Source organism: Onychomys torridus, chromosome 10 (assembly GCF_903995425.1).
Source record: "Onychomys torridus chromosome 10, mOncTor1.1, whole genome shotgun sequence".
In the NCBI taxonomy this organism is placed as follows: Eukaryota; Metazoa; Chordata; class Mammalia; order Rodentia; family Cricetidae; genus Onychomys; species Onychomys torridus.
In genome coordinates this window covers 28,804,885-28,821,497 of record NC_050452.1, presented here as the reverse complement: position 1 = coordinate 28,821,497, position 16,613 = coordinate 28,804,885, and the positions used below count along the sequence as shown (strand labels likewise).

The following is a 16,613-nucleotide window of genomic DNA, read 5'->3' as shown; positions in this document are numbered from 1 at the left end:
AAAATATAAAATTGCTTCCCAGTGCTGGGCAGTGGTGGCACACACCTTTAATCCCAGCACTTGGGAGGCAGAGCCAGGCGGATCTCTGTGAGTTCAAGGCCAGCCTGGGCTACCAAGTGAGTTCCAGAAAAGGCGCAAAGCTACACAGGGAAACCCTGTCTCAAAAAAAAAAAAAAAAAAAAAAAAAAAAATTGCTTCCCAACCGCAGACAAGGAAACTGCTTAAAGACTTTTATTTGTGAGTCAAACCTGTTACAACGAGGAAAGGACACATGGGACCTGTCCTCCAAGTCTGTCCATATATTCAACGATATTTCATGTGTAATACAAAGAGTCAGACTACAAAAGTGAGAAGTCATTGCATATGTGGGGTGAGGGAAGGGGCAGGAGGGAGGAGGAGATCGGGACAGGGTGAGAACTGCATGCCACCTTGGTGACAGTGACAAGCATCGCGGCAGGCTGTGGGGTCCTGCCTGGCCCAGTTGGGGGTCACATGGCTCAGTCCACACCCTAGCACCTGCTCTACGGAACCCCAACCCCAGCAGTTGTCTAGGGCTCCAGCAGGCCTCCTCACTCCAGTCAGGCTGGCAGTGGTAGCTCCTGGAACAGGGCCCCTTCAGGATTCCACCTGACCACCCCGCATTTCCCACCAAGCAGATTCAAGCCCTTTTCCAGGGATGAAAGTAAAAATTCATAATAGGATGGATCAAGAAAGTCATGGGCTCCATGAATGATGCAAGACATTAGTTGGCACCTCCAAGGCTGGCTTCTACCATGTTACCTTTTACCAAAGCCAGGGCATCTTTCGGACGCAGTTAAGATCCTGCTCCACTATAAGACCTCCCCACACAAGTCAAGAGTGTTCTGCAGTCTGTCACGGGCTTCCACAACAAAAACTAAAGCAAAAAGTGGCCTGTTCAAATTCACAGTCAAAATGTAGGCTAAATTGCAAACCCACTGAAAGAAAGTTCTAGAAAGGACTCTTTCCCCACCTGGTATCTGTTCCCTATGACAGGAATCCAAGACTCCAGTAAGATAAACTTTGGGCACATAAATCTGGTCTTGGTCACGGGGTCACCTGTGAGACCATGCACAGCATTGTGCTGGGTGTACACAGGGCTGCTCGCTGCTAGGGCAGCAGGCTCAGCCCACTTCTTTAAGGTGGCCACAGTGCCCTGGGCCGCTGACAGGCATGCTTTCTCAGACCACGGCTGGATTCCCTGTGTAGGGGGGGATAACTGACATCACTGAGCAGCGGATGCCAACAGAAGCCAAGTCCAAATCAGCCACCTGAGACTCCACGCGGTGGAGGGAAACTGAGCAGACAATTCGAAACTCACGACAGAAGGAGAGTGAGAGGCAAGGCTCAGGAGGGTGATGCTGTAACCAGAGCTGGCAGAAGCCTCCAATGCCTTCCAGCCAGAACCAGGATTCAGTGTCCCCCTCCTGCAGGGGGGCACAACTCACAGGTGCAGGCTAAGCCCATCTCCCATAGAACCCAAGGCCCAGGGTAGGGGGCTAAGCACACACTGGGTTAGCACTGGTGAAGGGGCTGAGCACACAAGGGAGGGCTCTAATACATGGAGCTCTTGGCTTTTTGCATTCCATTACACAAGAGGACAGAACACAAGACGAGAAAGGGAATCCCGGCAGAGCCAGGACGTTGGACATGATGACAGGGTGCAGGATGGCCTTCAGGAGTCACTCACTCTTCTTCTTGCTCTTCTTCAGGAAGGAAGGGGTGCGGAACTTCTTCTTCTTCTTGGATGGGGACTTGCCCGGAGACCCATCGCTGCCAGGGTCCATGGGAGACCCCTCCTCAGTGGCAGGTGAGGCTACATTTTCAGCCCCTGGAGCTGAAGCTGAGGCTGGCTCAGGGTCAGCCTCAGCAAGGGGCTGAGTGGGGTCTGGGGAGCCATGGGCTTCCTCCTCCACTGTTGGGAAGCCAAGTGCTTCTGAAGGCTCATCGGGGGAGAGGTCAGGGAGAGTCGGCTTGAAGGTGGTGGCATCGCTGTCATCCCTGGATGTCGGCTCCTGGGGAAGGTCTGATGGTGACGGTGAGAGATGGGTTAAAATCTGAACAGAGCAGTTGGAAATAAGAGCGCCGACCAGAGCTGCCAACTTCTGGTAGTTTCTAGATATTCCCCGGACCAGAAACGTGACATATGGTGTACTCTACTTTATAGCTGGATAGAGCACATTATAAAACCTCCCAACCTCAGAGGGTTCTAGTACCTTCTCATGAAGAGCATACTGACACACCAGACTGACAGGACCAGAGCTATGGCCTGCTACTGTTGTGAACAGACCCCACCAGGACATGCCACTCTGCTGCTGGACAATAAGGAGAGGTCTGCTTGTGTCTTGTGTCCAGGAATTAGGTCTAAATTTGGTTCTACAACATTTGATCTCCTCCAAGGCAGTCAATAGAAAATCATGAGTCAACTATTAGATCCCATATGCAATAAAATAAAACTATAGTTAGCTATGAAATAAACTGTAAGGTAAGCCGCCTTCACAATTTGAATAGCTAAACACAAGGAGCAAAATGTAACAGAGGGCAGGTTTCCATCTAAGGCACAACACATTTCTACACTGACCAGGGGACTCCAGTGTTGCAGACATTTAGTCTGTAAAATTATAAGCAATTGGCATGTTAGGCAACACCAAACCATTTAGTACTTAAAAATCAAGCCAAAGATCAGGATCAAGAGCAGCTGAGCTAAGCAGTGTTAGGAGCAGCCTGGCCGCTAAAGGTTCCAGGCCTCAAATATGAGTGCTTAAGCTTGGGAGGCTGGAGATGCCCCCAGAGAGCACGCTGATGGCTATCCTCTGACCCAGGACAACCGGCAGAGAGAGGGCTGCAGGCCCATAGGCTCCAGACACTCAGGCACTGGGGCTCTCTCTGCCAAGCTCACTGCAGAACAACCATCACTCCAGCCCACTAAGTGGCCAGTCCCCACTTAAGCAAAGGTCCAAACAAGGCTCCAAACCAGCAGGTGGCAGAATCTACCCTGTCAGAACCCAGTCCACACATTTACTCCTGACCCCTTATGGCAAAAGCTCCCCACCAAGCAATCAAGAAATAGTCTCAAAGGTTAAGCTAAAAGCTTTCTGTGGCCCAGAGTACTCTGGGCAGCACTGTGATGGGGCCAGGAGCATCCTGGGAAGCTGATGCCACCTTTCAGCTTCTAGTGACCAAGGAGGCCACTGAGAAACTGGGTCTATAAACAAGGTCCTGTTTTTACTTTGGATTTACAGAAAACATAAGCAACAGAGAAGCAGGAAAGCAAGGCAGAGCGCAAGCACCTGGTTAGAGCAGAGGCAGGCGCGGGTACTTACTAGGGTAACAGGTACTCTTTAGCACATCCGTCTCCTGCTGTAAGGCGGCCACAAGAAAGAAAGCACAAGTAGAGAATCGATGCACTCAGTCACAGCCATTGGGTTACATAAGAAGAAGGCCAAGCCACTCTTATAGACCACAGACTGGGGTGAGGGGGCCAGGAGACACAGACGTACACGGGAGACTAAGGGACACACGTGTCACGTGTTGGACCACACAACACATACATGCGGTGGTCTGAGAGGCAGAGGGGGCACATACAGCACTCTCAGGAGACTGATTAATACAGCAGGTCTGGAGTCCTGCAATCCCCACACAACTGAAGGCATCAAGGTGTCATCAGACTCCGGTCAATGCTGGAAGTGTGCAGGCAAAGGGCAAAACTGACATGACAAGATGGTGGGGCACTCCCTGAAACTTGCCCTCCCCCAGTCACAGCAGCTCAAAAACTATGTTGACTTGGGTTACCCAGGACGGAGCAGGTACAGAAGAAACAGCTGAGGTTTCCGGAGCTGTGTGCGGCGGCGGCACTGGTTTTGTGGAATGCACCCATCTTCATCCATGTTAATGGAATGAAGACCACATTCCATTCCCAGTGCACACAGGCCATGCACCCTTGCACCGCAGAGCTGCCGCCATACCTCCCGACAGGACTCACCTTCTTCCGGCTTGACAGGAGTGCTGGGGGGGGTGCTGGGCACAGCTGACTGGCCTGGGGGACACTTTTCTTTCTGCTCCCGTGTCTCGTCCAGATTCTCTATAGATGTAAACAAAGTAAGCACAGGCGCAGAGATGGGGTCCAGGACTTACCCCTTCCTCAGCAGCACAGGAAGTCAGCTGGGGGCCCCAGCCCGGGATCTGCTCTTTTCTACACAACTGAGGTACTGACTGAATTTCAAAAACTTAACCAGCTGTGGCCTCCAACTAGCAGCTTCTCAGGTGCTAGAACTAGAGGCATGAGCCTCCACACTTTGTTAATTTCTATCCTTATTACAAAGACTATATCCAGGGCAGAAAGATGGTTTAGCAGGTAAAAGCAACCGCCACACAGCCAGGCAACCAGAATTAAATCCTGGGAACACATAATGGAGAGCCAAGAACTCCCTCAGGTTATCCTGACTCCATGCTCCCATCCTGGCATGTCTGCACCTACACTCACATACACACAAACAGAATTTTAATTACTCAAACAGATTCTTCCAGTGCTGCCCTGTGACTGACTGGTGGGCATGTCCTCTGTGTGAAGCCCCTCCAGCTAAAAAATAACACCTACACACGGCCAATCAGGAAGTGACACTAGCATTATTTAGGGTTTCAATAGCCCTGGCTGTCCTGAATCTCACTCTGTAGACCAGGCTGGCCTCAAGCCTCTGCCTCCTGAGTGCTGAGATTAAAGGTGTGAGCCATCACCACCCGGCAGGTTTCAGTTTCTCACATAAAATGTTTCCCACAATAATCTGTACGTGTGCTCACACAAGTGAGGGCAGGGCAGCGGCGGCTCATTGCTGTTATGTGCGCCTGTGGACTCCAGGCTACGCACAAGATTCCTGAAATTCTCCTCTCTACTGGGATTACAGATGCATTTGGATCCAGGTTTGTGCAGCAAGTGCTTGACTTCTGAGATGTTTCCCCAGACCGCCAGCAGTAATTTAAACTTGTTCATTCCAGTGTTGTTTTTTGTTCTAATTTTCTAAAATAAACTAGACTGATGAGGACCAAAGGAAAAAGGACAGGAAACTGGGACCCCAGACCCAGAAAACCCCATTTACTTCTCATATAAGGAAATATATATACATATAATTATGATAACAATTTATCATAATTTTTTACATCTCCACCTTTCATCTAAAAATCTTCTATCAGTGACCTAAGGACAAAAGCTTCCTATGCCCTCTGAGAAAACACCAGGAACAGCTCGTCACCACAGCCACCCCTCTGCTAAGAGCTGCACCAACAGCAAGCAAGTCTCCAGGCAGTGTGCCATGGTACTCCCATTACTGCCAGCTTTGGCCACAGGGCACAGGCAAAGCAGGTCCCACACTACTGTTCCCATTCCATCCCTGCCAAGGGGGCCTCAAATGTAGGGAAACTCCTGTGCACTGTTTGACATCAGAGGGCCAACATGCACACGCCGGACTACAGGAGCAGGACCACCACAGCAGCCCCTCTGAGGCCTCACACTGCGTCATCAAGACCTGAACGGCAAGTGACAGTGCAGCCTTCATACACCGACTGAGTGACTACTTTCCATATAACTCACATTTCTTCAGCAGCCACACAGCGCAGTATGTAGTCTAAAAGAAACCCAGATTAAATTGAGTCTAATGGGGCTGTCATGTGAGGGGCCCTATGGCCAGGAAAGTGATCCGCCCTTCACACTAAGAACTGTCCGCAAGGCTGGGGGGGGGGGGGTTAAGGAGCACACCTGGGATTCGGTACAAAAGATGGGGTTATAGCTCAGCTCGAGGCTCTGAGAACATTGGCATAAATGTTCATGGGCATGACATCTCTCTGCCCCAGGGTCCTCCTAGTACTAGTCAATGGTTCCCACTGCATGGTGAGCAGGGAACTCAGAGAGAAGCTAATGCGGCTCCACAAAAGCTGTCCCACAGTCTAGAGGACTGCTTCTGTTAGTCCTCAAATGTTAGGATCCGATTTTCAAAACTAGAGTTTGGAGGTACTTGTTCTATCAAGTTCTGACACTTAGCTCTGTTTCCATTTGTTGTAAAACCATCCTAATACCTCTTGATAAAATCATGACTAATGTTATCAAAAAGTGACCAAGAGGGAAAAAAAGGTCATGGCAGCATGCAATGCCACTCTTGACACGGCCTGGGAACATGCCAGAGCACAAAGCACACTAACTCGGTCCAGGACTACCCCCAGCCCTCCCAACACTCTAATTCACATCCTATGATCATAGGAGAGGGTCATGAAGAAAAGGACTACACTCCAGGATCAACTATGACAAGCATTGTAGTAGGGACACAGAACACAGTCCAACTGAGAGCACATCTTCAATCTCAGCACTCAGGAGGCAGAAACAGGCACATCTCTGAGTTCAAGGCCAGCCTAGTCTACAGAAGGAGTTCCAGGACAGCCAGGACTACACTGATAGGTTGTGACCAATGAGCATTAATGAATCACATGAACTGGAAGGCCTCTTCTCAGGGAAACTTTTGGCAGAAATACTTAACGAATAAAAAGTATCTCTTAGACATACTATTTAAGCTGTCTTTCCCAATAACTAATCCAAATCAGTAATGTCAAATGGACAGAAGTCCCAAATGCCCAGGTCTGCACACCCCAAGTCCTCTAACTCTCTCTTCACCGCAGCTTCTGGAAGAGCACAGCTGATCTCCAGCTTAGCCTCCTCTGGGCAGAACCCTCTCCATCATCTGTGCTATGATGATACCCATGTGCTGGGACACATCACTGCAGAGTGTCCCTTATACAAGTCCATCCTGACAAGCACCATTACCAGGGTGTTTACGCTTGTAATTCTTTCCTTCCAGCACACATGACTAGAGTAGGACTGTGAGAACAGACTGCTTGGGTCTTAACCAAACAAGATTTGTGCTTCATGCACAACACTTTCTCGTACAGAGACGCGTCTAGACACTCTCTCCTGCTTTCGGGAGCTGCCCCACGTTCAGATCTCAGGAGCACTCACCTTCAGAGCCCTTCTGCTTGCGCTCCACCTCTCGGCGGTATTCCTCTAGTTCACGGTCTGTGAGCGTGTTGAAGGGGTTGGGGCCTGTGGTGCTCACAATTACATGGGGCTGGTATTCCTTCTCAATGATAGCTTTGGAGGCCGTCACCAGCTCCCCCTGTGGACCAAAGAGATTGGTATGCAGCAGCCTGACCTGGTAGGACCACCCTCCGCCCAGGAACACAGCAGGCAGGGAGAGATGGGGGCTTTCCAGGAGCACAGACCTAAGACTGTATCACCTGGCCCTGCCGGGCCTCCCTCCTCTTGAGCAAACAGCAGCAGGGGTGGAGGTCTTTTCCAGGAGTACACAGACATTCCAGGACCACACTGCCAGGGCCCAAGGCCAAGGCAGATTTCAAAAGCAAAGGCACTTAAGATACAGAGTCAGAGGCACAGACACCCTAGAGGAGCAGCCTCCTCTGCCCCCTAAAGACAGGAATACCTGAGTACTGCTTACTAAGCAATCCAGTCCCACAGACCTCAGAAAATGTTCATCCTACAACAATCAGAGCAAAGTGTGTGGAGATTTGCTTACATTCTTTTATTGTGTTGTTTTTGGAGACAGGGTCTCGCTAAGTGGCTCTGGCTGTCCTGGAGTTCACTATGTCAACCAGGCTGGCCTCGAATTGACAGAGATCCACTTGCCTCTGTCTCCTAAATACTAGGATTAAAGGCAAACACCACCAATGCCTAGCCTGAGATTTGCTTAGGTTCTTAAAGTTTAACAAGTTTTCTGTCCTTCTGACTGGTTTACAACCAGTTCCTGAATCTATCCCACAGCATTCTGAGGTAACAAAAGATCCCCAAATAGCAGGTTTGCCTGATGAATCTGGAAACTGAGAATGGATAGCACAAAAAAGTAAGCAAAGCACTAAGGCAGCTCTTGACTACTGCCAAAGACAAGATGGCAGACTGCAAAGACTTCCCCACACTGTGAGCCAGAGGGCAGCCTGTCCCACCCCACAGCCCGGCAGGAAAGCAGCCCTCAAGTGTTCGAGAATAAGGCTCAGAAGACACAAACATGCACATAGTTAAATGACAGCTATGAAAAGAGGCATGCCAAACCATTCAGATAGTAGGTAGGCCTGGAGCCTCAGATCACACACTGGCAAGTGGCGAACACCAGGGGGAGTCGGCGTTGCTGGCAGTGCCAGTTCCACAGTCAACCTACTTCAGCAACTACTCTTCAGGAACTGGCTGGAGAAGCTGGCGTGTCTGGGTGAACAGGCGACGGAGTACTTAGAGTACCCCAAGTGTAAATGGTAACACAGATGGATGCCCACAGGAGGGAAGGGCAAACATACTGAATGGGTAGCTCTGCTGAAGAGCTTCGAGACTCATGGTGAAGGCACCCTTCCTTAGGTCTCTCCTAAGGATGACTGGCTTTTCATTTAGAGTAGCCCACCCACTGCAAGATAGAAAGGAATTTGAATTCTGTCACTTGCTAATGATGGTTGAAACAAGCCCCTTCTTGTCCAAAAGCCTTACTCAGCCTTAATATCCACCAAAGGGTCCTATCAGCACGACCCTCCAGGCTTTAACAACGCTCTGTAAACACAGCAGTGTGCTGTCAGCACCTGAGGGCTGCCGCCACTGCAGCAAATGAGAAGGCAGCAGGCCTGAGGGACAAGTCCAAGTTCATGTCATCAAATGACAGCAGATGGTAACACAGCCCTTTGTACCATTGTCTCTACCACGTAATGCACTTACAGTAAAATCCAGAAGCTGGCCCAGATTTTTATGGGTCCACAGTGGGCTGTGCAAAGGATAAGAGAAAAGGCTCTGGGATCTCCTTGGCCTGAGGAAGGCAATCCCAGCACTGGTGAACAGCCATCAGAAAGAGGAAAAGTCCAAGGCTAAGCAATTCCTTCCAAAAAGCCACAGGTTCCCAAGTCCCCAAACCCTTTTCTCGGGTCCTCCAGTCCCCCTGTGCCTGCCTCACTGGTAGGGCACACTCAGGACACAGGCCTTTTTGAACTCTGAGCCAAACAGAACTTCCTCTCCTAAGTTGCTTTTACTGGGTGTTTTGTCCCAGCAATAAGAAAAGTCACTAAAGCAGGGAACTTAGATTTGTAAGAAGTTTTCATACGCCCTAGGTGAGAAGCTGAGAGAAGTGTACCTGCCTGTCATGGAGACACATGCTCCCCAACCCAATGAAAGTTAACTGGGGTGGGCCTGCAATGTGCTCTCCTGAGGTGTGAACCTGCTCAGAAGGTAAGGGCATGCCCTTGAAGCAGCCACATGATCTGCCCTTATTTGAACAGGGCTAGGAACAGGAAATAAAGCTGTCACAGGATGAAGAACCAGCCCAAAATGTATCCTCTAATAGAGTTGGCTACCCTGATGTTTTCCAAATAGTCCTGGCAAGTCAAAATCTATAAAATGCACCATAAGACCCAAAAGACAGAACAGTAATTGTGACTGTGACTATGCTGCAGCCCACACTGCTGCAGGATCAGACCATAGATTGCATCTGAGGCTTGCAGATCACACCCAACTTCACATACAGCAGAAAAAGACTATTATTAACTGAGAGGATCACATGACTTATGGATCAGAGTACCAACAGGAAAGGCAAGCTAGAGGGTAAAGAGTAACCCCTCCCCCATTCTCTGGCAGATTCCTTCAAGAGGTAGGTAGAAATAAATATTAAAGTGGAAAAGGAAGATTCATTGACATATAAATATGAAAATGTGCAAAATAATGTTATTGTGAGAGATTCCAGACAGGAATTAAGGAGCCTAGCACTTATCTAATTCTATCTGGCAATCAAAACACCTTGAGATCAATACTTGAACTCCACATCAAGTGTGTAGAATGCAGAGTGAGCCTGGAAATACCCAACTTCAATCTCTGAGCTAGGAATTAGCCACCTTTTATTTTAAGTTGTTTCTCTTTTATTTTTTATTTACTTTATCTTATTTTTAATTTTATTATTATTATTAGATAAAAGAGCCTCTCTATGAGGCCCAGGCAGACCTTGAACCCTCTTCACCTCAGCCCTATATTACTGGCTGTGCCACTATGCCTTACTCCTTTGTTGAGAGGAATCTCCCAATATGGTTCAGGCTGGTCTAGAACTCTCAGTCCTCATACCTCAGCCTCCCAAGTGTTAGATCAGATTTTATTTAAAGTTAAAAATAAATGCATTTTATTTACAAGGGCTGACAAAAACTGCCATGTTTTCTTTTTCATCCTTCTGAAAGGACGTCTTTAATTGGCCTCCAGCTACTCCAGTCGAAGCTGAACAAGTGAGGGAAGGTCACAGCCAAAGGCGCCAACAGCGCCCAAACAGCCGTTTGCAACTGGAATCCTGTAAGAGGAAGGCTCTGACACCCAAAGGCAAGACTGACCAAGGTCACACTCAAACTTCACAAATGCACCATGTGGCCCCAGTGGGCCACTTCAGGAAAAACTTAGAATGCTGAAAATTGTTATTAACAACAACAAAAAAAAGACAGTAGGCGGAGCGCACCTTCTACACAATCTCACAGAGGACTTACAGGTCCTTGTCAAGCTGCTTCATTAACTAAGACAAAGCCTAAAGAGGGGAGCTGGTTGGGGGAGGGAAGGGGAAGAGCACCATGGACCAATAGGTAGGTAAGGACAGGGCAGTGAGTACCTTTCTAAAAGAGACAGATTTAGCGGGACTAAAGGTCTGCTCTGTAAGCTCGAGCCCTTCGATAGTTTCCGTACAGTCAGAGAGGGGTGCGTCCTGCAACAGTAAACTGAGTCATCAGAGCACACCAGGCCCAGCCTTAAAAATATCAACCAAGACCACAGGATGAAGCCAGCTAAGAGCATGCAGCAGGGACGGTTATCAACAGTATGGGTTGGTGATGACAGTGGTACGTGCAGACATTGGACATGAAACCAGGACCACAGCTGGCCAAATTTAAAATATGCAACAACAATCATCTACTCCTGCAGTCAGACTGAAAGCATCAGATGGCATCCTGATTTTCAAAGATAACTACTTACACAATTAGCATCAATGTGCCACTCTATGTCAGTCATTTTACAGAAATGCATGTAAATGTAGATGGGCCACATTTACAAGCACCCACCCACTCTGCATCCCAAGCAGCACTTTGTTGCGGACATGAGTAGATACCAAAAAAAAAGTCCATAGCCCACCCCTCTCCTAGCATTAAACAGCACCCAGAGGTTACCGGGAAACCCAGTTTCAAAGCAGTGGCATAGAAACCCCTTGAGTATGCATGCACTATAAGGAGCAGGGCTGGAAGGGTAGACACACCCTTGGCATGCTTATACTTGGTCTAGAACTCAAGTAAAGTGTCTGGATTATCATGAATATTTTTTAACAAAGATACCCACTGTCCTAGAATACTCACCTTATAACATCATTCTCTCCTAAGATATGAGTAACTTTGGAGGCTGGTCTTAGTCACCACCCACTAATGTCAGAGACACTGTGTTCTCTTACCTGGACAAGGCTTCTGTCCATCACTACACCACATAAAACCTGGGACTGAGGTCCTGCCGTCTTAATGTCCTGTAAGTTCTGCTCTCGAATCTGAGGATAGGAAGAAAAGCGGCACATGAGCAGTAACTTCCAATCCTATTGTTTACACACTTAAGACTCTGGCCATGTGCAAGCTGTACTTCTGTCGAGGCCCACGATGGTAGGATGGCTCAGATACACCTACTTTTGGATATCAGCCTAACTGCTCAGAGGGGTGATGAACTACAGGCATGAAGGGCTGGACTACTCTTGTCTGTTCATACCTTCCAGATAGCTCTGGCAAGATACAGACCCTTCACTGTACTTAGGAAGTCAGTGGTAAATCTTGCTATGCATCCATCTTCTAGTAATGCTCTGAATGCTGATGGATCTCATGGTCTAACACACCAAATACCATTCACAGCGCTCTGAATGAACCAGGCAGGAGCAGCGGTCTGTTCCTATTAGGATCAGGCTCTGCAGTTTCCACTTCAGAACTGCTATTTAGCAAGCATCAGTTTAAGAAACACTGGGACCCCAAACTATGAGCAGAAGAGACACTGTGGAAAGATAACTCTGCTACAAGCAAGCACACTCTCTACCCCACAGCATGTGGCACCCCTCCCAACTCTACACCCACATGCCCACCAAAGGTAGACAGCAATACACACCTTGTTCCTCATCTCCTGGACCTCTTTTGGGTTAGTGTTCAATGGAACAAACAGGTTAGGGACAGCAGAGGTGGAAGTTCTATGTCCATCCTCTTTAGTCCACTGTAATATCAAGAATAGGTGAGAAGTCAGGATCATGACAGCAGTAAATGAAACCACAGCATCCAATTTGTCCAAATGATCTCACATCTGATCATGCACTGAACATCACAGGACGGAACCAATGACCACATTTCCTGGGTCACCCAGTAGTCACCATAGGAATGGGATGTGCTCTCTCCCCCACCCCCAAAAAAATAAAAACCCAGCAAGTGATGGGACTTAAAGTCTGGACTGATAAAAAGGGTCATGAAGAAAGCTCAAAATCTGGCACGCAAAGGTGACCACACAGCTGAACCTCATAACCCATGGACCTGCCAGAGAAGGCCCCTCAGAGACCATTGGTTCCCCACCCTGAGAGTCACCCAACACCAAAGCCAACTGGAAGCGTGGGATGACAACCATGAGAAGCGATGTGGTGCTCCTACCCCAGCAGTAGGTAGGCAAAGTCTGCACTGTGAGGCGAGAGTGGGCATCACCAAAGTTTTGCATTAAAATAAATGATAGCATCAGAATGTACCGATTATACACTATTCAACCCAAGAAAAGTACTGTATTAGCACCAATACAGTAGCTACCTAGTATTTTGGTGATGTCAAATATTTTATATAACTTAATACTTTTAATTGTTACAAAAATATCCCAAACAAACTTAAAGCGCTTCACGAGTCCTCGAAGGCTGTTTTAGATACCAGTGCATTGTCCTCATGCTGCACTTTTTATTCATTATTCTTATTGTTTGGTTCTCCAATAAAATATGAGCTTTTTAGCCAAATTCTAATACTTAAGCACGAGTGGGCACTGAACAGTAAAACAAGCCATCTTGCAAGTGTTATGCCTTTCAGAATATTTTTGAGAGGCAATAAAAGAGCCATAAACCATAAGACTTGAAAGGAAGCAACAAAGCCATCATATGCTTAGCCACTGTGAAGGAGTGTGAGATGGGCGTGGAGCCGTGGGTACTCACTGATGCTTATCTTCTGAGACAAAAATAACTCCAGCTTTTTATTAAAAATAATTTCAGTAAAAAAACATTAAAACAGCCACTCAGAAGCTCAAACACATTTGAAAATAGCAATTATTATAAATTAAAATATACCAACCTGGGCACAGTGCACAGAACTTGTGTTACTCCAGAACAGTAACAAACACAGACATATGCTGACCAGGCCCTTTGAGGCACACATCGACTAAATGGCTCAAAGAACTTGACTTTTCAAGCTAAGTCCCAGCACTCACAGCTTTCTGCTGCAGATGCACACTGCAAAGACTCCAGGCAATGCAGAGCACTCACAGCATCAGCAGACAGGGCTTTTGTTTGTAAGGTATACTTAATTTTACAAGCAAATCAAATAAAGAAAACAAGGGCAGGATGAAGGAAGAAAAGAGCCACACACCCAAGCCCTGAGGCCAGCTGCAGCCAAGCAGGGTCCCTGCCCACAGGACACAGCTGCTCAGGAGCATGGCGGCTTCTCACCACACCAGAACCACCTAGAGAAGAGAAAACCTTCTTTTTCTTTTAAGTGTTTAAAGTAAAAGCACTTTTACAAGGAGAACACTTTCCTGTCTGCTTGTCCCTGCCTCAGGATAAGCTGGGCTAGCTGAGCTTGTCATGCATGGACAGAGTGTCCCTCCATGAGGGACTGTGGCAATGAGTTTTGCTACACATCAGATCAGTATCTGGGCAGATTGTCTAAGCTAGCCTATACAAAACTATGACCCGTCCTCAGAGGAATGTTTCGGCCCCAGGGCATCAAGCATCCCTCAAGGTGGCAAATGAGAACCCTGAGCAGCAATCATACTTAAACCAGCACCCCTGGCCGCGTCTTGTCACTGGTGCCTGTAGATGGCCTGCGCTGCACTTGGGTCATGCCACACCCAGCAGGAGTCCAAAGACTCGCCACCATGGCCGTCTACTCACATGCAACAGTCCATGCAGAGGGCGGCTGGTATGAGCATTCGGAGGCTGTGGGATAGAGAAGAGCAGCAATGCTGAAAGAGGACGGGTCAGTAAAGAACCGGCCAGTGAGCCACAGGACAAACTGCGTAAGAAGACACCAGAGACCAAGAGGTTCTGATAACAACAGCGCGTGAAGTTTGACACTGAAGAGTAAGGTTTAGGCCGTAAGTACAAGGCTCCTCAGACAGACACTGAGTTAGAGGAGAACTCGGCTTTTAGATTAGCTCACCTAAGTGCTTTAGTACTTTTGCTATGTGTGAGATTAGGTTAGCTGGAATTACTAAAGAGGTACATTGTATCTTAAGCAGTTTCAAGCAGACAGTATTGACTGGGATTTTAGCTAAGACATAAAACAGGTTTTGGCTCAGAAGGAAGCAAGTCACACAGGCAGTGCTCATTAATGAGGTCAGAAAGGGAAATTCCCAAAGCCTCCGAAGCCCCAGCTGCCCAACTTGCTCTACATCATCTAACTATGAACAGTAAGGTAGGCACAGACCAAGCAGTTGGTAATACAGCTTGGCACGCAGACACCGGACGAGAGAGACTGCAGCAAGGGTTTCACGTGATCGTGTGTAATGTTCGTCCACACCTTAGTCTTCGACTTGGGACTGCTTCCGTTCTGCCCCTCCTCAGAAGCTTCATCACCCCGGCCAGAGTTCAGCCATCTTGTCTTCTCTCGCTGCTGCTTCTGAAAACTGTGTCTGAGAGGCGAACAAGTGCCCGAATCGCCGTCACTAGCAAAGGAGTGGCCTGTGACACTGGCAGGGACCTCCACATCGCTGTACTTTTTAGATCTCTCTCTCAGAGCAGGGTATCGATAAGGGTAGCCAGTTCTGTAGCCCTAGGGTCCAAGCAGAGGGAAAAGCAGTCAATACTCCAGATCTCAAAACATCTAGTACCCAAAGCTGTCCTTTGGCTTGCACAAACACGCTTGCGTACACACGTACACACACACGTACACACACACGTATACACACACACACACACACACACACACACACACACACACACAATCTCAAGAACTCAGATGTTAGAGCACAATATTTGAATTTAGTCTTCAACTGGAGTTTATGATCATCCGCTATGCTTTGGTAGATGTGCCCCACCTAATCCACACTTCTGCTGGGCCAGCTTGTTTGCTAACTTCCTCACAGATAGCTGAAGCCTTCCTCATCTCAAATACCCAATACTTAGAACCCAACAGTTGGGGCAAACAGATTGTACAGGAGACCCTAGGTCCCCATCTCCTGTTATCCCTCCCTTCAGGCCTAGGTGGAACTTCCAAATGTGCTTCTAGGCCTTGGCATTCACCAGAGGTAACAGGCATAGATTACACAAAAACAATGGTGCCAATTTTGTGGGTCTCCCTCCACATTGCTAGCTCTGAAAAAGCAAGCTACCATGGACACTGCAGCCATTAAGAAACAGAAATATTCTCTGCAAGTGGATCGTCCCTCAGCTGAGCTTTCAGATGAACTAGCCAATACTCTGGTTGCAGCCTTCAGAGTTCACTGGTGCCTGGATTGCTGACCAGGAAGTTGTCAAGCGTGAGCACCATTCTTACCAGATTATCGAGCATCCGCATAAGAGCTTCAAATTCCTGCTCCCCAATCTGCCATGTGGGAGGTGATCCAGTCCCCTCCTCTGCTGGAGTCCCTGGAGAACGGGACTTCACTTTGTACTTCCCAGGATCCAGCAGAACTAAGTTGTCTGGTCCTCCAGCACTTGCCAGAGTGCGAACCTTTTCAAAAATAAGCAGACGTTATGGCTTGGTCCCATATGGAGAGCAAAAGACCCAGATGACTGAGTTGAAGAGATAACTGTAACATACACCCAGCTCCGTACAGAAAGTAATCAAATGTATGGGACAGACCAATTACAAGGTCATTTTTAGAGATTTTCCTTACAGTGACATAATATGGACACTCATAAGAAAATGGGAACTTTTCCTCATTACCTGACAGATGTCCGTAATGAGTGGTGGGGACAGTGGGAGCTGGAGGCAGGGTGGAGCTGTGTGAGGAACACTGAAGCTGAGAAGCAAAAGACCTCTACATTTCTGCTCCAGCTTTTTCAAAAGGATTGTGAGGGAAGGCCAAAAGAAGTTTACATATATATTTACATATATAAATATATGTGCGGCATACATAAAGCTATAGCACACACCAATACTCCATAAGTGATATATGCATGCATGTGGATAAAAAATTAGAAATAAAAATCCCAGCAATCTTTTGTAAGTTCCAAACCATGAGCTCATCACGGCTAAGGGACTGCTCAACCCTTCATTCTTGCAAGTCAAGTATCAGAAAATCCACACGAACCCCAGAAACATCCAAATAAACTATAAGCTACATGGATGGC

General features: G+C 47.8%; 1 protein-coding gene across 17 annotated transcripts in view; it reads right to left on the bottom strand.

Moving 5' to 3' along the window:
• Window positions 1-213: 213 nt before the first annotated feature.
• Add1 (adducin 1) overlaps window positions 214-16,613 on the bottom strand; it is a 59,918-nt gene continuing 43,518 nt past the window's right edge. Inside the window, exons 9-17 of one of the 17 annotated variants that reach the window (XM_036200304.1) lie at window positions 15,814-15,990; window positions 14,746-15,090; window positions 12,191-12,292; window positions 11,502-11,591; window positions 10,677-10,769; window positions 7,016-7,172; window positions 4,001-4,099; window positions 3,342-3,378; window positions 1,980-2,044 (exon numbers count right to left, since the gene is read on the bottom strand). In XM_036200304.1, the coding sequence (XP_036056197.1) occupies window position 2,044; window positions 3,342-3,378; window positions 4,001-4,099; window positions 7,016-7,172; window positions 10,677-10,769; window positions 11,502-11,591; window positions 12,191-12,292; window positions 14,746-15,090; window positions 15,814-15,990 (1,101 nt within the window). In that variant the 3' untranslated portion in view covers window positions 1,980-2,043. Of the gene's footprint in view, window positions 2,045-3,340; window positions 3,379-4,000; window positions 4,100-7,015; window positions 7,173-10,676; window positions 10,770-11,501; window positions 11,592-12,190; window positions 12,293-14,745; window positions 15,091-15,813; window positions 15,991-16,613 lie in introns of those variants that run through there. The other 16 variants (XM_036200306.1, XM_036200311.1, XM_036200300.1 and 13 more) reach the window with 16 other exon arrangements.